The 21,300-nt window shown below is 40.3% G+C and overlaps 2 protein-coding genes across 7 annotated transcripts in view; both read left to right on the forward strand.

Annotated features, from left to right (window-relative positions):
• The window catches only part of lnx1 (ligand of numb-protein X 1), an 88,733-nt gene extending 84,644 nt beyond the window's left edge, over positions 1–4,089 (forward strand). For all 6 annotated transcript variants that reach the window (XM_086089043.1, XM_086089042.1, XM_086089040.1 and 3 more), the window contains 5 exons: positions 90–224; positions 295–472; positions 2,081–2,327; positions 3,271–3,429; positions 3,494–4,089. In XM_086089043.1, the coding sequence (XP_085945169.1) occupies positions 90–224; positions 295–472; positions 2,081–2,327; positions 3,271–3,429; positions 3,494–3,629 (855 nt within the window). In that variant the 3' untranslated portion in view covers positions 3,630–4,089. The remainder of the gene's footprint in view (positions 1–89; positions 225–294; positions 473–2,080; positions 2,328–3,270; positions 3,430–3,493) is intronic.
• Positions 4,090–17,652: 13,563 nt separating this feature from the next.
• The window catches only part of scfd2 (sec1 family domain containing 2), an 88,119-nt gene continuing 84,471 nt past the window's right edge, over positions 17,653–21,300 (forward strand). Inside the window, exons 1-3 of the mRNA XM_086090226.1 lie at positions 17,653–17,953; positions 18,291–18,894; positions 19,960–20,128. Coding sequence (XP_085946352.1) covers positions 17,732–17,953; positions 18,291–18,894; positions 19,960–20,128 — 995 coding nt within the window. The 5' untranslated portion in view covers positions 17,653–17,731. The remainder of the gene's footprint in view (positions 17,954–18,290; positions 18,895–19,959; positions 20,129–21,300) is intronic.

Genomic DNA, 21,300 nt, shown 5'->3' on the forward strand with positions numbered 1-21,300 from the left:
AATGCAAAACATCATAGACAAGATCATGGAAATTAGCATAGCTGAAATGTCCAATCAAGCTATATTTAACATAGCTGTTTTTCCACCAGGCCAGCGAGGAAGGCGTCCACTTCGTCGTGTCCCGTCAGATCTGCTTGCCGACGCCCGACATCCTCCAAGAAGCTCCGTGGGCTATGGACGGCCCCCCGCCGTATTCCCCCGTAGACATTGAGCAAACACTGCTGGTCAGCTCACACGACCAAACACAATGATATTTAATGCCAATATGGACCTAAATTATTGTTAATCTCGTAGGACTCGTGCCAGAAGCCCGCCTGCTACGAGAAGACGGTGACGCTGACCAAGGAGCCGTACGATTCGCTGGGCATGGCCGTGGCTGGCGGCATGTCCAGCCGCGGGTGGGATCTGCCCATCTACGTCACCAACGTGGACCCCGACGGAGTTGTGGGCCAGGAAGGTTCCATACGCAAAGGTAACATCGGCGTGTGCACTTTTTGTTAAAAATAAATAAATAAATGCGTGGCACCTTAAATTTTGGATGAATAAATTACATTTACGTTTAATGTTGTGCACTGCCTGGCACAAATTCCACCGGGCAGTGCTGAGGGACTCGTTTCGCATGCTGATTGACAAACGCGTGTTTAATTATGAAAGTTAATCACGCGGCGACGGCGGTTCAGCGCTCCGCAAATTCTCTCCAACCCGACGAAAACATTAGCATTAGCATAGCACCAGGAAAGAGGGAACTGGCTGCGGGATCATTTTATGTCATGGCGACACTTGTGAGGGAGATTTTGCTGACTCGGGTGTCTTTAATGCATATTAAGCATGTCATTGACCTGCCGTGTATGAATCTCTCTTTATGGGATGATGAAGGCTGAATGGTTCACATTGCCGCATTGCACACGATTGTTGCTCTTTCAAGCGCCTTTTATGTTATTTTTTTCCGTACGAATAGCACTAATGTCCCTGGGTCATTTTGACTCAGGACATGTTCAACTCTCCCTTTTATGAATCGTCACCTTCTAAAAATAATGTCCTAAGTTGTTTTTTTAAGTTGTTTTTTTTTTCCAGAAAACCCAAAAAACACAAATACTGTTGATTATTTTACCTTATGTCATTTCATGGTTAGAATTTATTGATTTTTTTTCAACTCGATTTCACCATTCTTTTAACAATGTTTCATATCTAATTAATATATTTTTAATTCAAACAAATCTTATATTTCATATATACGACAGCGTATTAGGACCCTGTATAAAAAACGGCGGGGGCAATATTCAGAGAGAAAAAAATTGCACATTTGCCACTTCATAAAGTGGTAAATTTTTAGAAACATGCAAATTTTTGTTGCATAATTTTTTTCGCCAATTTGCCACTTTATAAACTCGCACATTTGCCACTTTATAAACTCGAAAATTCATGAGGTTTTTTTCGCACATTTTCTACTTTATAAACTCGCAAATTTGCCACTTTATAAACGCGCACATTTATGAGTTCTTTCTCGCAAATTTTCCATTTTATAAACTCACAAAATTATGAGTTTTTTTCGCAAATTTTCTACTTTATAAAGTCGCAAATTTTCCACTTTAGAAACACGCAATTTATGAGTTTGGTACTTTATAAAATGGCAAATTTGCGAATTGCCACTTTAAGTGACAAATTTGCTAGTTTGTTTCTCTGAGTATTGCCCCCGCCCTCCCCCCAAAACTGTTTTATACGTGGCCCTAATACGCCGTCGTACATATCACTAGAGCAAAAATAATTAAATAATCATTGTTGATATCTCATTATTAAATCCATTACTAACAATTGCTCTGCAAATATGTGACATTATTAAGCCAAGCAGAAAACGACTTTTCATTTTCTAAAATAAATGGGTCAAATTGACCCGCAACTTAACAGGAGGCTGAATAAATATTCATGAAATTTGCATATGCTCACACAGCAACCTGTCTTTCAGATGCCAGCTGGAAAACATTTGCTCTTTTCAGAACCACAGGTGGCGCTTGCGTTGGGCGCCTTTGGAGGATGTTGAATATTTCATAAAGCTCACCCTTCCCCTCCTCTTCCCCCGTAGGCGACATCTTGCTCAACGTGAACGGCGTGGATCTGACGGGGGTGACGCGAAGCGAGGCCGTGGCCAACCTGAAGAACACCTCGTCGCCCGTGGTGCTCAAAGTCCTGGAGATGCGGCCCCCCGACGAGGGTCTGCCGGAGGGTGAGCTGCCGCCCTGCCTGGCGTCCTCGCCCGACGGCAGCGCCAAGAGCCCGCTGCCCAACAGCGACTACTCCCCGCTGTGGGTGTCATGGCTGCAGCTGCCCAGGTTCGTCATTGGACCTTGTAGATGTCCGCTCTGTAATAAAAAATATATAAAAAACTCATTTTATGTAGAGGATAAAGACTGTCTGTGCTGTTATATTGTTTCATGTCGTCGCTGATCATTTGTATTCAATACATTGAAGTGGTAAAACACCACAGCTAATTAGCATTACGCTAAGTTGTTAAGCTCTTTTAAATACACATACAGTTTAGTTAAGTTTGGCAGTAAACTACAACTAAGAGTTAAATATAACTTTGTCTTAGCATAGATGCTAATTAGCATTAGCATTAAGCTAAGTTGTTACGCTCTTTTAAATACACATACAGTTTAGTTTAGTTTGGCAGTAAACTAGAACTAAGAGTTAAATATAACTTTGTCTTAGCATAGATGCTAATTAGCATTAGCGTTAAGCTAAGTTGTTACGCTCTTTTAAATACACATACAGTTTAGTTTAGTTTGGCAGTAAACTACAACTAAGAGTTAAAAATTATTTTGTTTTATCTTAATACTAGTATGGGGGCTGGCAGAAATGAGCATAGCTTATGCTAATGATAAACCTTCAAACAACTGCTCGTTCAACACATGTCGTCACTGAACTGTGAAAAACATTTATGTCCATTTTTGTCATTTTTCTTATTTTTTTTAAACATTTTTACATTTATGGGATGAAACTGAATGCAGACACAAAAAAATGGACATAAGTGTTTTTCACAGGACAGCGACAATATGGTATGTTGTGGAACAACCTTGCACTCATAATTTAGACTTACCTTGCAAAAAAAAAAAGAACCTCAATATGAAGCCATAATTACTCATTTGCGTAAAATAGAAGAAGAAAAAAAAAACGATTTTAATGCGAATCAAAAAATGTGCCATTATTTTGCCAATACGTCCACGTTTGATGACAGAGTGACCCCCAAAAGTCCCCCTTCGCTTTATCCCGCAGGCACCTGTACACCTGCAAGGACATCGTGCTTCGGCGGAGCATGTCAGGCAGCCTGGGCTTCAGCATCGTGGGGGGTCAGGAGGAAGTCAACTGCAACCAGTGCTTTTTTATACGCTCCATCGTCAAGGGCACGCCGGCCTACAATGATGGCGGGATAAGGTAAGACACTATAGTCAGATTTGATCTATTTTTTTGATTATTTACGGATGTGCGTATTTTGTAGGTGCGGGGACATCTTACTGGAGGTGAATGGAAAGAGTACGTGGGGCATGACCCATGTGGCGTTGGTACGTCTCCTCAAGGAACTTCGGGGAAGGATCACGTTGACCATCGTGTCCTGGCCGGGAAGTTTGATGTAAAGGGACTTTTGAGTGGCGCCCTCTTGAGACCGGACTTTTTTTTGTCTCTGGGGACATGGACACAGAACGCTTGAGGTTCTACGACTGTAAATGTCAGGTGTGTAAAAAAAAAACAAAAAAAAAAAAAACAAAAAAAAAAAAACTGATTGAAGCACTTGTACTACATCTGTTATCATACAACACGTTGCCAAGTAGTCGTCTGTGTCGTCTGACTCATTTCTTTCCGATTTAAAGAAACAAAATGTGTTCATAAGATGTTTAAAGATGCTATTTAAATAATTAGGTGATTTTTGTGGAGGCCTTACTCATTTTCTTACTTTTAAGAGATTAAAAAAAAAAACTGACTTGGTTGCTGTGTATCCAAGTCAGCCATGGTTTTGTGTCCGCTTTGGCCCGTGTCGTATATATGATATCGGTACACTTGGTTCAATGGTCAATAAAAGTCATTTGGAAAACATGACGTCAGCAAATCTAATCGCTTGGGCTTCTCGTCTGATATGATTTTTTTTGTTTTGTGTGTGCGTGCTTTAAAAGTGGGATGCTGCGCTCGTAGCGTTTTGTCGATAACTGGTGAGAACTAACAAAAAAGTTGAAAATGAAGTCCAGCAGAATCCATCTTTTTTTTTTTTTTTTTATCCATCTCAGGCGGCAGCCATTTTGCCACTTGCCAAGGACTAATGCTGCGTTTGAGGAAGGTGGGAAGTCGGACTTTTACGATGTCCGACCGGAAAAATTGCAATGGAACGCCCCTGTGAAAAAAGAAAAGAAAAAAAAAGACCCAGACTTTACGGACCAATTTTAATCGGATGTCACTCGACAATGGTGACCCCCGTAAATGGCAAAACATAATTTAAACAATGATAAACATATTTATCTCTTTATTTATTATACCATTCATTCAGATATTCACAACAAGTAACTTCACACAACTCAATGTGATTTGCACTGACTGTGTGAACCAGAACAAAAAATAATCAGAATCAGCCATCTTTCTTGTTTACAATCACCATGGAACAATCCAATTGGGATGATTCCGACTTCCCACCTTCCTCAAATGCAGCATTAGCTTGCGAATGTCACATGACCAAACCCAGAAAACAGTTGAATCGTGATTGGTCGTTACTTTAGCCCTGAGCAACTGTGTTGTCATTTTCACAAGTGACAAAATGGCCGCCCCCTGAGATGGATAAAAACAGGTGGATTTTTCCTATTCATATTTCACAAACGCAATATTAATCAGAATGCCGTGTTTAATTTATTGTGATTTTTTTTTTTTTTGACTTGACTTGCCCTTTGCAAGTGTGTGATGTTTGCACTCGCCTGTTAGCCTGCAGTGGTGCAGTCATGAAGCCGCGTGCACCAGTCGACATTTTTGCAAGCGCTCACCCGGGGACGACACGCGCGTCCACTTCGCTCTTGTCACGCACATGCATGCATACCCTGACATTGACTTACAAATAGAAATGCTGTGTATGTGGTCACTTCTGACACCATTTGTCATGCCAACATCCCACTTCTGAAACGATTTGTTTAAGACTCTACTAGTGATCCCACTTCTGAACATATTTGTTTAAGAAATACAACTCTCCCACTTTGGACTACTAACATCTTGCTTCTTACATAATTTGTTGCACAACTTGTCCCACTTCTGACGCTGTTTTAATCATGCAGTTCTTATAGAATCCCACTTCTGACATTGTTGCAGAACTCTACCTACACCCCACTTCTGACACCAAACTCTATGAACCATCCCACCTCTGACACTATTTGTCACAGAACTCCAACCCCCCACTTCTGACACCATTCACCACAGACGTCCACATGCCATCCCACTTCACATCACTTCATGGAACTCTAAACACAGCTTCTGACACCATATATTACATAATTCCACTAATCATCCCATTTCTGACACATTCATGAGAGTTTTCAACATTCCACTTCTAGCAGCATTTTATCACAGATCCAACTTCTGACTTTAACCTATCCGGCACTGCTTTTGACACATTTGTCAACTCTAATAATCATCCCACTTCTGACATTATTTAGCATACATCTGCTCATCTTACTTCTGTCATAATTTGTCACAGAACTGTACTTACATCCAACTTCTGATAAAAAAAAATTGAGAATTCTTAACTATCCCACTTCTGACACTTTCATCAGAGATTTCAACATCCCACTTCTAACAGCATTTCTCACAGATATACACTGACATATCCAACTTTAACTTATCCAACACTGCTTTTGACACAGAACTCTAATAATCATCCCACTTCTGACAGTATCTAGCAGACAAATCTACTAATCATCCCACTTCTGAAACCCCTAATCACATATCTCCACAAGCTATCTCACCTTACATAAATCTAGTAACATCCAACCTCTGATAGCATTTTTAGAGAATTCTTACCCACCCCACTTCTGACACCATCTATCATATGACTGAAGTAACCACCCCACTTCTGACACTATTTGTCACAGAATTCTAGTAGCATATCCCACTGCTGACACCCTTTCTGACAGAATTTTGCTCATCATCCTACTTCTGACACCATTTATCAGCACACCTCACCAGGTAAAGGATGTTCCTTCCCTCCCCTGCTTTCCATCCTGTTTTTAAAATTTATATGTTTTAGCTTTTCATCCCATCCGTCTGTCTCTGGAGGTTAACAAGCAGGCGTTCCCCCCTGTCAAACGCTAAATATGAACCACGCTCGCGCCAGGAGAACCTGCTGTTCCTAATATCCCGGTGGGAGAAGTTGAGCAGAGGCAGCAGCAGCGGGGGAGCGGAGATGTTGCACACGTGTGTGTCAAGAGAAGCTAAAAAGGAAATGATTCATAAAGAGAAGAGAGGAGAAAGTCCTTGACAGAAAAGAAAACACATGAGCGCGAGACAATCAGGGAAAGGCAACTTGATTTTGCGAGGTTTGCCAAGCTTTTCCAGCCTTGAGCTCGAACCGCTCGCCGCTGACCTCCAGCACGGGTAAATCAAAAGCTGAAATTGAGAGTCTGCAGACGCTTGGTGACACGTTGGCGAGCGAGGGAAGGAAGGAAGGAAGGAAGGAAGGATGCGCGACTGATAAACAGCAAAGCGGAGGCGCGAAGCGCTCAGCTGTCTCTCCGCCTTATTTGGACATTTGTAGCGAAACTCTGGACCAGGGACCGACCAAGGACAGACAACGTAAACAGGACAACTTCCAAAAAGTTAGCATGGAAACTTCACTTGTTGACTTGCGGACCACCAACAAGTTCACCAAAACTGGATGTGCTGTTTTTGGTTTGGAAAAGCTGCCTCCAAAATGGCGCTGTCGCTCGTAGATTGGAATAAAATGTCTAACTTGTCTCCTATAATGTGCAGCTTCTGACACCAACGAGCTTACTCACTTCTGAGACAATTTTTTGCAGAACCCAACTAAACCTATTTCACTTTTGAATCATACTGCCGATTTACGCTTACGTCCTATTTCTGACACCATTGATTGTTGAACACTTCTAATTATCCAACTTATGACACCAGTTTAGTCGTAGTCTACTAACCATTCCACTTCTGAAAATATTTAGGCCAAAACTTTACTCTCAGCTCCTGGCACTGTTTATCACTGAACCTACGCCACTTCTGGCACCGTTAAACAAAGAATTATACCTATCAATCCAACTTCTGACACCACTTTTCACAGAATTAAACTAATATTCTACTTCTGAAATAAGAGATCTCTTCAAAAGTTCCCCATTTCTGACACAATTTATGAGAGAACTCTATAAACATCCTTCTTCTGACACACCTTACTAAATGTCCCATTTCTGACATCAATGATCGCACATCTCTGCTAACCACCATGCTTTTAGTATCATCACATAATTCCACTAATCATCCCACTTCTGTCACAATACCCCACAGAACAGTACTAATCATCCCACTTCTGACACAGTTCTTAACATAATTCTACTAATCACCCCACTTCTGACACCATTGACAAACCATTCCACTTCTGCGCCAATTGTCATAGAACCCTATCTAGCACCCCACTTCTGTCACGATTTATCACAGAACTCCACTAACTGTCCCGCCTCTGAAACAATTTTTGACAGAAATACCCTAACGACCCCACTTCTGACACCTTTGGTCAGAAAAATCTAACCACCACATTTCTGACACTATTTATCATTCGCCTTTATGAATCACTCCACTTCTGACACCATTCATCACGGAAATACACAAATAATCGCACTTCTGACACTAATTTATGACACCAATGATCTCATAACACCGCGCCTCTTTTGAGAAACGTTTCCCCTAAAAGTTTTTGTTAAATTGTACAACTTTAAGGGATATGTGACGCGAGATTTTTGGGCTTCATTTTTATTTACACGACAAGACAAAACAAATTGAACTTTATATGACTTTTTATCAACTTTCTGACGCATATAACAATGAAGACTCTTTTGAATGTCTTAAATCTCAATCTCTCCATAAAAAAAAATCGAAGAAAAAAAGCTCAATTTTAAATCTCCGGCTAAGACGTCTTGTGACGTTTAACACGGTCTGTCGAGCAGCTGCGGCCCTCTGATCATGAAACCATCATTTCTTTGGTCCCGGTCCATCTTCGCACTCTATTCTGGGCTCATTCGATCCATGCACGTTGGCAGTCAGCCCTCCTTTACACACACACACACACACACATGCACACAACATTTGTAAGACCCAACGAGAACAATGCGAACGGGAGTGCAGGAAAAATGGTGCTGGCATCACAAGTTGGTATTTCTGCTCTTAAATTTACGGAGCTGCTCCCGTTTGAGGCTGACGGAAGACATGTGGGCAGGAAATGACTGACTTGCAAAATGTATACTTCTCAGAATAACTTTATATTATATCCTCCAATTTGGAGCCAAGAAATATGGCTTTCCCGTAAATGTAGTTCAAATAAAATAGCCAAAAAAAAACAGCCGCTCTCGTCTCGTCTTGAAACCACGCAGAGATGTCAGCATAATAATAAATGGTCCCGCTTCTGACACCGTTACTGCGCAAACTTCAGTTTGTCACCGTTACTTAAAAGAAAACAAACTAGCCATCAAGTCGTAAAGGAATACTAACTTACCATCTACCTTCTGACACAAAAAGTGAAGTGGGATTAAATATTTGTTATACAAAGTTAGTTAATATCAGCAGAAACTCGCTACTTCAGCATCATCCTTAAAATGTAAATCATATTTTTAATCTGTTTTCATCGAAAGTCCTCTTTGACTTGTAGGCGCTTCTATGACATTTGGACGCCGTTTTCCCCCGTCGTTTTTTTTTCTTCTTCTTCTACCCGTTAGCGGCAGCGTTGGCAATATGTCTTTCATTTGAGGAAATGCCAGAAGAAAGAGCGGAGCGAGCCAACATACAAACAGATGAATCCGAGTGCACAACAACAGCCTTCAAAGCTCACTCGGGTTTGAAGTGACTGGCTCCGCGTCAAAGGGTCGGGTCTCCGTCTGTCTGTCTGTCTGGATGGATGGATGGCGCAGCAGACGCTGGAAGACTTCAGAGACAACTGCAGGTGAAGTCAAGCTCCTTTAATGGAATGCTTCCCAGCACACGTCCAAGTGGATTCCATCACAAGCGCATACACCAGTATCCACTTATCTGATTTATACTCCATCTCCTTTAGTTTTTGGGGGGTTTGGTTACAAAACAGGTAATGTGTCATAATTATAAAACAGCCAAACGGTATCATCTCTAAAAATCTAAAATAAATAACGTTTTTTAAAAAATACAAAATTAAAATAGTAGAAATGTGTGTATATATATATATGTGTGTATATATATATATATATATATATATATATATATATATATATATATATATATATATATATATATATATATATATATATATATATGTAGTCGTCAGAAAAAGAGACGAAAGGTAGATAAAAAAGTATTTTTAAGAAAATGCCTAAAAAGTTACCAGAAAATGCCCGAGAGGGAAGAGGAAAACCAGAACATTACCAGAAAATGTCTATCAAATTGCCCAAAATGTTAGAGAATTGAATTTAAAAAAAAAAAAAAAAAAAGAAAAGAAAGAAAGAAAAAAAGAAAAAAAAGAAAAGAAAATGTTCAAAAAGTAACCATAAAATACCCCAAAACAAAAGAAGGCTGAAAATGACCATAAAATGTTTTTGGAATTGTCCTCTCCCCTCACTCAAGATGTATTTATTTTTAATGGCAGAAAGGAAAACATTCAAAAGGTAACTATAAAATGCCCCCCAAAAAAGAAGAAATCCTGAAAATTACCACAAAATGTCCACAAAATTGCCAAAAATGTCAAAAAATTTATAGCAAAAAAAAAAAAAAGGCAGGAACTAATTTAAATAAATACATAAAATGTCCAAAAAAGGAAGTAGAGAGGCTGGAAATTACCATAATATGTCCATAAAAATGGTCAGAAATCTGACAGAAATGAGAAATCTCAAATGTATGAAAAAACAAGTATGCAGTTCTAATTATTTCCTTCATCACATGTTCAAATATTTTGGTGTTCCAGACACATTTTTTTGTTATTTACTTGACCAAAAATGGCACTTTTGACAGCAGAGGTTGCTGACCCCCGATCTACACCATTGTTGTCCGAAGCGCTTCAAATCTTTTATTCACATTTTTGAAAACATATCAGTGTACAATGGCCTGCTGATGCAGCCGCGTGAACCTATGAATAAGGTTTTCCTCCTTAGTTTAAAATAACCTACATTAACCTCCTTCGGCTTTAACAGCCAATTCGCATCTCAAGTTCTAGATTTCAAGATTGTTAGTCGGCATCCTTAAGAGTTTGGTGTCAAATTTGGTCAGAAGTGAGAACTCTGTCCTGTTCATCAGACTCTCTTCCCGTCCAATTAAAGCGCTCATGTATTGCAGCACGACGCTCCCGTGGCTCAAATGAGGGGACGTGGGAGACTAATGTGCGTGACAAACACACATAGGAGATATTTATAGATTGTTCTAATGTCACCCATTGTGTGTGTGCGGGCGCGTGTCCTACATTTTACTCCATACTTCACACCTCCACACAAAACACGCGCCACGCACGCGTACACATCCATATGCAGAGGTTGTGTTCTCCTCTCCTGCCATGACGAATGAAAGTGATCCTGACTATTTTTAGCGAGGAACCGTGGGGATTTGCTGCTGCTGTGTGTGTGTTTGAGCCTTCGCGGAGGTTCACGCTGCTAATGATGCCGGTGGAGTGAGTGTAATATTCACATTCATGCATTTATGTGAAAAAAAACCCGATGTTTGCGTCAGATGGTATTTGATTTTTAGTGCTGATGAAGCAGCATGCGAATAGAATGATTAGTTAGTAAGATATGACGTGTGGGGTCCCGCAAGGGTCACTCCTGGGACCCCTTTTCTTCAGTGTGTATATGTTACATGTAGGTCAAATGCAAATTTGGCTATCATTCTTCTGGTACTTCACCTCACTTATTTTCTCTATCCCTACAGACCAAATAGCTGTATCGATATCTCTTTTCATGTGCAGTTCATATGTTGTCTTTGGAGACCCTTGAGGGCGATCGTGTTCAATTTGGGGGTTCAAAAGGCCCCCTTGGAGAACCTCCCGTGGGTCACCTCATGCATGCATGCATGCAGCTGCAAAAATGACTGATTTGCAATTCGAGGTGCACAAGCTGCAGTGTCATAATAAACAATCCTGTGTAGGATGGTGCACATTAGGGGGGGGCGGGGGTGGGGGCATGTATGTCTTCCTGAAACCAGGTGTGCATTGAATCTCTCTGGAGCGAATCCACAGACGATCCAGGAAGGCTTCACAGCAAGAGCACATCTTTATCTTCAAACGATCCCGAAATAGAATCTCTATTTTTATCTCATCCGAGCCTCCTTCACCCTCTGTTAACCGCCATGTTGCCAGCAGGTGAAGCCGTGCCAAGAGTCCGCTAAATACACTTCAAGTGCCAAACATCCCGCACAAGGCACTTTTTAAAGAGCTTTTATCCATAACGCTCCATTTTTCTTTAAGTTGTAGTGCCTGCCTTCTTTTTTTGCGATAAAAATAGCCCCCTGCAAAGAAAAAAAAAAGCGCTGACTGTCGTTTTCGCCGGGAGAAATGTGCTGAACAGGCCCGCCACAGGGACCTCGCCAGAAGCAAAATATAAGGCAAATTTCTTTTTTGTCAGATGTTTTTGTTTGTGAGTTTGGTGTACAGTACATGTGTCATACAAGTTTGAGTTTGAGGGGCCAATTGCAGTCCCCCCCTGAGCCCAGGAACCACAATGTGATTTGAACACTTGCAAGTAGTGCTTAAATTTCTGGGTCACAATAATGGGATCCCCAGGTACAATGGGGGGAAGAAACAAAGCACTTTAGTAGGTCCACAAGGTGTAAGGCCCCAGGACTGGATGGGAATCGACTGATCTATTCACTCATTCACTGCCATTGACGGATATAGACGTCATAAATTCATTTTAACTATTTCTATTAGTTTAACATTTTTTTCCACTTTTGTTAACAAGAGTATGAAAACCTAGATTTTTTTTTTGGTACATTTAGAACAGATATAAAATTAGTGAAATCATGCGATTAATTACGATAAAAAAAAAATTATCACCTGACACCCCTAATTTTTAATAAAATAAAAAAATAATTGTAATTATTTTTTCCTTTTTTTTTAAAAGAAAATATAAAAAATTAGGGGCATAACAAATCACTAGTTAACTCACAATTAATCACAATTTTTATATCCGTTCTAATGCAATAAAAAAAATGATAGGTTTTCATACTCTTGTTAACAAAAGTGGGAACATTTTAAAATATATAGAAATAGTTCAAATGAATTTTGACGGATACGGTCCTGGGACCTCATGTGATAGGACGCCTAGTCCAGAAGGGATTTAGCATCTGGTCCATGTAGGATTAGACCCTAGATCCACTCGGGAATCATCCCTACGGCCATAAGTGTTTTTGACATCAGGACATCATGGAATTCAGCCTGGGGTCTAGCTCATCAAGATTCATACCAGCAATTATTCAAATTAAATAAATAAATTGAATGCTCACATGAATTAGTCTGATCCACGACATATTTTAATGGATCTGCGCTATGTAGGGGAAGTCAAAAAAAATTTGGGACAATAATATGTTCTACGCAGCCCCAACAGTCTAAATACAGTTAGTGGAATACGAGTTAAGTAGCAAAATCCAGCAGTTTTTATCCATCTCAGAGGGCGGCCATTTTGTCACTTGCTGTCGACTGAAGATGACATCAGCGCAGCTCACCTGTTTTTTGAAGTAGAGCTGTGATTGGTTGTTACCTGAGCAACTGTGATGTTATTTTCACTTGACAGGAAGTGGCAAAAGGGCCGCCTTCTGATATTGATAAAAAGTGCTGGATTTTGCTGCTTAAAGGGATACTTGACTCATTGAGCCATTTCCGGCAGTAAAAAGTTAGTATTTTGTCCAGAATGAATTTGATAAGTACAATTTTCCACCTGTCGACTTAAGATGACATCACCTGCGCTGAGGAAGTAGGTAACGACCAATCATGGCTCACCTGTTTTCTGGGTTTGGTCAGCAAACTGAACCATGATTGGTCGTTACCTACTTCCTCAGCACAGGTAATCATCTTCAGTCGACAGCAAGTGGAAAATGTGTTTTTAAAGGTATTAATTCTACATGAAGAATAATTAAGTTAGCAAATTCATTCTGGACAAAATATGAACTTTTTACTGCCGAAAATGGCTCAATGAGTCAAGTATCCCTTTAACTCATATTCCACTAACACAATTTTAACCAGAATACCGTATTTAGCCTAGTTTTTAGGGCGGCCATTTTGTCACTTGCTGTTGACTGAAGATGACATCACAGTTGCGAGTAAAAGAAAAATACATTTTGTTCAGGTAACAACCAATCACAGCTCAGCTTTAGAAAACAGTTGAGCTGTTATTGGTTGTTGCCTGAACAAAATGTCTTTTTTTTTTTACTCGACAGCAAGTGGCAAAATGGCCACCCCCTGATATTGATCAAAACAGCTGGATTTTGCTTCAGAACTCATATTCCACACATGTAATATTAATCAGAATATCATGTTTAGACGAGTGAGGTCACATATTTTTGTCAAGAAATGTTTACGATTAACTTCCCCTTTAAAGTCACCCTCAATGATAGTCGTAAACGAGGCGCACATGTGTTCCCACTGCGTCGGCGACAGTAGCGTTCACCTCGCGCCGACGTGAAATCTACCAGCTCCATCTCCAAGTGTGCAAATGTGAAGCAAGAGTGCCAAGAAGCCACGCAAGCACATTTGGGCTGCTATTAGCCGTGAGCAGTTAGTGCTCTCATACGCTGCCAAGCATGCAACTTTGTGCCCCTCATCAAACATTCACTGCGAGAGCACCACAGGTAGGAAACAATTACTCACGCTAACTGCGGCGTGTGTGCTTGTGCGCGCGTGTGTGTAGACTACAGTCTCAGGACCTTTGTAGTTTTGCTGTAAAACGTGAATCATGTATTGTGCATATAAACAAAAACAATGCTGAATGTTCAACAACACAACACGAAAATCTAGTAGCTAAATGCTAACATAAAGTGAAAAAACGCTATTGATGTGCTAATGAAATTGACAAACACATTATGTCACATCATAATAATTTTTTGTTTATTACTTTGTGGACTACCAATCTATGATTCACAAACCCTAATTTGAGAACTTTTATTATTATTATTTTTTTTTTATTCGACAGGATGCACATTGCTTTATGCTAGTTATTTTTTTCCCATGTTCGCCATCGCACCACTGTTATTCTTACTCTGGTTTCAAGGCGTTCGGTGATCCTCGTGTGGTCGAAAAACTGCTGCGAGCCCCCCTCTCAAGCTAAGCAGGGGTCTTTGTGGAAAGAAAAAGAAAAGAGAAGGGATGGTATCCAGATGTGAGTGACTGTTTATGCCTTCAAAGGAACAGCAGTGTGCGTGTGTGCGTGCGTGTATGCGTGCGTGAACTGATTATGTTGCAACGTAGCTTAGACTTTTTGTCTGCTATCTTAATGCTAACACTAATTAAATTTCTGTTGCAGTCCTATAACTCTTTGACACATGTAGAAAGACAATGTAACCGTAATCACAGTCGTATATTCTTGATCCTCTGCGAAGAATGACTCATGTTAGTAGCATCATCTCGCGAGATCAGCACAAAAGTTGATTTGAGATGCGACTTTGTTTTGAGTTACGAGCATGGTCCCGGAATGCTCGTATCTCAGGGCACCACTTTTAGAAACAAATCTCGGAATTCACTTTACAGGGTCTTTAAACGAGACTACTATTAGCCAGGACTTTGGCGCCATCTTGTGGCATTTTGGGTGCTGCGAAAAGAGAATACAGTACAAAAATGACAAATTTAGCAACTTGGTGAATTTTCCAGTAAATAACAGGAGAAAGATTAAAGAGAAAAAAATACTGTAGGTTAAATTGTAAATGTCGAACAGGATTTCATAATCAGGAGTTTAAATTTGTATTAAAGTGTTTTGGACACCGTAGTTGGTGGATATTTAGTGTTTAACCTATTAATATAGACAATTCCAATCATCTTATGGACTTTTTGCGCTGGGGCTAAACCCCGCAAACTGCAAGCGTTCACAGTGCTTGCACTATCTCAATATTTCATTCTAGCTAAAAAAATAAATAGGAGGCCCCACAGCGGAGCTAAAGTGTCATCAGAGGAAAATCACATCAAGTCCGTCTCTCAGGCTGCGAGAGGTGTTGCTAAAGGACGAGGCAAGAGAATCAAACGTTAGCCAATTGTGCATTGCAACAAATTGAATTGGCTGCTGCACATCCACTTTGAGGCTGGTAAACATGAATTGTCGTCTCCGATTTGGTGCCAGCGCTTTGTGCAGTGCGGCTGCTCCTTGTTCACTCAGCAAACAGCAGTTAACAAAAAAAAAACACATCACACTTAGTTGTGTGGCTCAATGTGGTGTTTTTCACAATTTAAATACGATTTGTATCTCAAATTGTTAAAATGTTACTTCAAAATACCAGTTGATACATTTTTCAATAACAATCATTGAACTCTGCAAAAAAAAAAAAATGGCAAGAGTTAGGATATATAACGCCTGCATTTATGTAACGTTGTTTTTTTAACAAATAGAAAACAGGACACGTCCTAATCTCGCTCCCTTACCTCCCCACAACAACTCCCGCAGCTCCATTAACGCATTAAAACTCCTTAACTGGGTCATCTTGGCTCGTCTTCGCCAAACAGGCTCTTTATAGTCATCACATTCACACCCCCGCCAAGCATGTTCACACACACACATGCACACTCACACACAGATGGGACACTAACCCCTTTCTGTCACGAGGAGTTAGTCAAGAGTAGGGGATAAAAATAAATCAGCGGTACCTCCAATTTACGAGTGTACGGACTAACGAGTTTTGGAGATATGAGCCGTCGCTTGACTGATTTCATGTCTTGTAAGCAAAAATTTGAATTGAGGTTGAGGTAGCAAAAAGTTATTTTTTTCAAGCTGTTTTTTACTCTGAAACGACGTAAATGTTTACTTTTTTTTGGCTTGCCCTACTGTTAGCTAATATTCTCCCAGACTTTAGGGGGCAGTGTGGGCCATCTATGGCATACAAACAACACTTCACCATAATGTAAGCTTTTAACAGATTTTATTGACAATAGCAGTCTACAGGAACAATACAAAATATAAAATTGTTATATAATAATATAATATATATTGTTGGTGCGCGGTGCAGAAAACTGGAGCTGCCACGCGTAAGATAGTGGTTGCTTAAATTACGTATTTTTGCCGCACGCACTTCACGGATACATCAAGCATAAACCAAGCTTAATGCTAACACAGAATAGAAATCCCATAGATAATCTATCAAACCCATCCAACAGGTAAGCCGTGACCTTCGCAAGGCGAGCTCGAGGGCTCTTTGATGTCAATTTCAGTCGACAGCAGAAGGCAGTACTGGATCAAAATGGCAGTGTCCTAAACTTGATGAAAACAGATGGATTAATCTGACTAATTCTTATTCCACAAATAAATCAGAATATCAAAGGTGGAATTTTGGATAAGGTCGCTAATCTTTTTTTTTTCCTACGTTCTGATTTTGCCTGAATGCACCACAGCTCAATGACACTCACATCCAGTTGGAAGCGTTAATGGAATGGGGCCCGGTGTAGAGGATTTAACGGGACTTGAATTAGCTCCCATTGTTCCGCGCATGATTGGTTTCAGCATTAGATGCATTTCACAGGGCTGTTGTTGCTCACTATAATGAGCTTTAAAAGTGAAATACACCTCACTACAATCCACTTATGTTATGAAATAGACCGTCAGCAGAAGGAGGGCATGTTAATTGTAATGAAGCCCTCTTACCTATAATGTATTTTGCTGAAGAACATACAGTGGTCAGATTATTAGGCACATCAGTACAATCCATATTGTACTGTATTTAACAATATGTTTGTTATTGTTTGCATTGGTGTGCATTGTGCAACTGATTGAACTATACTGTTTTTAATATCTTGACCTCTTCTTTTTGTTACAGTGTACATTAGTATGGAAACCCAAAAGAGTTGTAATTTCATAACTGAAAACAACATTTTGAAATACATATAATTTTGACAAATAACAGACAAATATATTTCTATACATGAAAAACAAATAACAATAAATATCAAAATAATAATCACTGTATTGATTTGACAAGATAAATACAGTTTATAAAATACAGTAACCACATGAAGAGAATTTTAATACATCAAAAATAGCACAAAAATAAAATCTAGGTGTACCTAATGAATATAATACTGCATTTTGCATTCAAATGTGGCCTGAACGCATAATATTACTGTAAAAAAACTATCTATCCATCTATCCATCCATCCATCCATCCATCCATCCATCTATCTATCTATCTATCTAGCTCTATCCTGCTTTTGCATAATGCTCCTTCGCCATGGCAACGCTGCTGCGCAGTTGTGACGTCAATTTTGCGCGACGCAGAACTGACACGTCATCAACGCGTTTGTTTTCTTCCGGCCTGAGCTGTCACTCGTTTAGCCGCCGACTCATCTTGTGTGGCCGAAATGCTTACTCCGGAGGCGGTGTGGCACTTCCCGGTGCAAATGTGGGACCGGGTTCTGGCCAAGGTGAACCGGGCGGTGGTCTTCATGGACGACTCCTGCGCGGAAGTCCTCCACTGGAGTGCTGGCGGTGCCACCGCGTTGTTCGACGCCGGAGCCCGAAACGTGAAGCAGTTCTCCAGCTTCGAGTCGTGTAGTGAGGACGAGCCCAAGGCGGTGTTTGTGGTGAGCAATAATAATAAATACAAACGGTTTGGCTGGATTACATTCCCCATGGGAATTGTGAGGCATGCGTTCAGGATATGTAAGGAGTAAAGTGGAAAGCACAACTCAACTGTTAGCCTACTAAAGATGAGTAGAAGTGAATAAAGGAAGGTAAATATCTGTAAAAGACTCGAAATGGCCATTAAATTCACATTTGTTGTCATTCGTTAACAAAGAAAACTGATTAGTGGCATTTCAATAAATGGGAGTTATGAAAATGAATTAAATTGAGTTACTTTATTTATTTTTGCATGAATTAACATGCCCATGTATGGAAATGTACATTTCCCATCTCCAGGTAAGCACCTTGTTGAAGGAACGCACCGTGGACACCCTGAAGGATATCATCTCGCTCAGCCACCTGCAGTACTGCGTAGTGATCACGGCCGTGTCCCACCCGCTGCACCTGCTCGCCAACAACGTGGCAACATCTGCAGACTTGGACGGCGCCACGCCCGTCTTCGACCAGCTGGAGGACAAGCTGTGCGAGTGGATGGGCGACATGAACTACACAGCCGAGGTCCTGCACGTGCCGCTGTCCTTTGCCCCCGTGTCACAGCAGCTACTCCTGGCGCCCGCTTTCGCGCGCCTCTTCCCGCTGCTACCGCCCGATCTACGTGCCCTCAACGCCAAGCGGCCGGACAAGAAGCGCTTCGCCAGCCTGCTGGACGTGGACATGCACGCACTCCCTGCCGAGCTGCAGTTGGAGATCAAGGCGCTGGCGGGGGCCTTGAACGCCCTGTTTGAGGCCACCGGCACCAGGGAAGAGAGCTTCGCCGTGGGCCCCATGAGTCGCCTCATTGCTGGGGAGCTGGCTGGTCACCCCCAGGCTAAGAACCGTAGGAAGACGGCCCCCAATAAGGCCTCCATCATCTTTGTGGACCGCACCATGGACATCACGGGTATGTCGTGTTTGTTTTCCAGGTCACATGTAGTGGATATAAAAAGTCTACACACTCTTAAGGTCGATGCCAATTCTGATATTTGGCAAAACAAAATTCAGAAAACAGATTATTCTGTCTATTAACTAAAAAAATAATAATGTTTTTGGTCCCTAAACACTTACAAGAATAAAGAGAATTACAGGCAGAACATTTGACTATTTTACAATATACTGTAGTCTGTCAGTCAATATTTGTTTAACTTTACAACAGAGAGAAAATCGGCTCAAATTGGGTGATTTATTCATTTTTATTTTTTGCCAAATTTTTTTTTGGGGGGGATGTCTGTTCATTATCAATGTCAGTTTGATGTTTTAATGTGTATGTTAAAAATTAGTGTTGTTCAGATACCGATACTGGTATCGGCAGAGCCCCCGATACTGCATTAAAAACAGTGATGTCGGTATCGGTGAGTACGAACAAATAACATGCCGATACCAATAATTCTGACGCTAATATAGGACTTTGGATGCAGCATGCCGAGCTAAGATTTTCTATTGGCCCTTGAATGCTCTGAACCAATGGCAGGACAGCTTTTTCATGTTGAGAAAAAACAACAACTTAGGTATCGGTATGTTATCGGCATCAGCCGATACTGCAAAAGCTCGGGGGCCAAACAACGGTATCGGAACAACACTATTAAAAATAATTATGTTCATATGTTAAAAATAATAATAATTTTAAATGTTAAAAAATATCTTTCCACAATTAATGTAACCAATAACTTTGACAAATCAGTTGATTTAAAAAACAATCTTTTCAGAGGGGAATTACTGTAAAAATAAACAACTGAGATAATGTGATCGCACAAGTGTACACACCTGCTAATAAGACACACCTGGCACCATTTATAGTGCTTATGATTAACACCAAATAAAGTTCAGATGTTCTTATAGACTTTTTTTGACTTTTTTTTGGTGCTTTTTAATATAAGCCTGAAGGTTTTGTGTTACATTATGAAACTTGAAATACATTATTCATGAGAGACGTTACCCCCCCCCCCCCCCCCCCCCCAAAAAAATTCAGGTGCTGTCGGTCACCATGGTGACAACCTGGCAGAGAAGATATTGACTGCGCTGAAACCTTTGCCGGGCCACGTGACGGACGTGCAGGTCGACATGCGAGAACTGACTGGCGTGCTGATTGGTCCTGGTTCAGAGAGCTGCGTGGCACCGGGCTGCCTGGCACAACCTCAGTGAGTCTAATATTTATTTTATTTTATTTTTTCATCTAGCTTTTTTGTGATGCTGCCACACAAGGATAAATATTGTTAATAGATAATGGCCATATGCTTTAAAAAAAAAAAGAAAAGAAAAAAAAAGGGTTTACTCCTCCCACCTGCTTTAAGCACATATCAACTTATTTAAAAGATAATTTAGTTTTTATACTTAAACACCGAAATGTTCAAACAAACTATTATTTGAAAGCCTGCCAGTTTATTGTTAAAATATAGCGCATATATAAGAAAAAACAATGGAATGTAACCACAATTTGCCACTGACAATACTTATAATCATAGTAGTTGCACTAGTAGTCGCACTGACGAGACTGACCCAAAATGCACAAATGAAATCATTTGTGAGGAGTTTTTTTTTTTTTTTCCACTTGAGAGCCCATAACGTTCACACACGCAGCGAATGGGACTGCTTGGCACATGATCGCCACAAGCGAGGTGCCAGCGGTTGCGTCAAGCTATGCGGCCAACACGTGTTGTACATGGCCGGAATCAGGCCCACATCATTTGTTCCATTCCCGCCTCGCCCCATTCATGTGGTCGCAGCGAGACTGCGACCGAGAGGACCTCTTGTGGCTTTTATTGCTTCATTAGTCCCTGCAGCAAGTGAACGCATGGCGACGTCTACACAAACACACTAAGTGAACGTACCGCATATGCAAACGCTATATTTCAGCACCTGCCTTTATTTGAAGGTTGCTTGAGGTTCAAAAATAGCTTTGAATTAAAAAGCAATGGTTAAAAAAAAACTGCGATTGCCTGAGTTTCAGTTCCTTAGTAATTTACGTAGTTATAAAATGTAATATAATTCACTGAAAAGTGACATTAAAGTAAGGTAGTAATAATAATAATAAAACATTTTATTATATAGATGATTTGCTACATCACCTCTATATTATGAAATGAGATTTAAAGAAATTAAGATCATTTAAGAATTAATAATGATTTTTAAACATCTGTATGGATGTATCTTTAAATGTGTGTATATGTTTTGGGTATTGGTAAATTAAAAGAATAAAAAAATGTAATTGTTTATAAATCCTGATATCACTTCTATATTAAGTTATCCAGTCAAATGTGAATAATTTAAAGTTACATTTAGATGCCGTCCATAAATCCCTATATAATCTTGA

Source organism: Leptonotus elevatus, chromosome 11, assembly GCF_054856555.1.
Source record: "Leptonotus elevatus isolate MCC_2025b chromosome 11, RoL_Lele_1.0, whole genome shotgun sequence".
Lineage (NCBI taxonomy): Eukaryota > Metazoa > Chordata > Actinopteri > Syngnathiformes > Syngnathidae > Leptonotus > Leptonotus elevatus.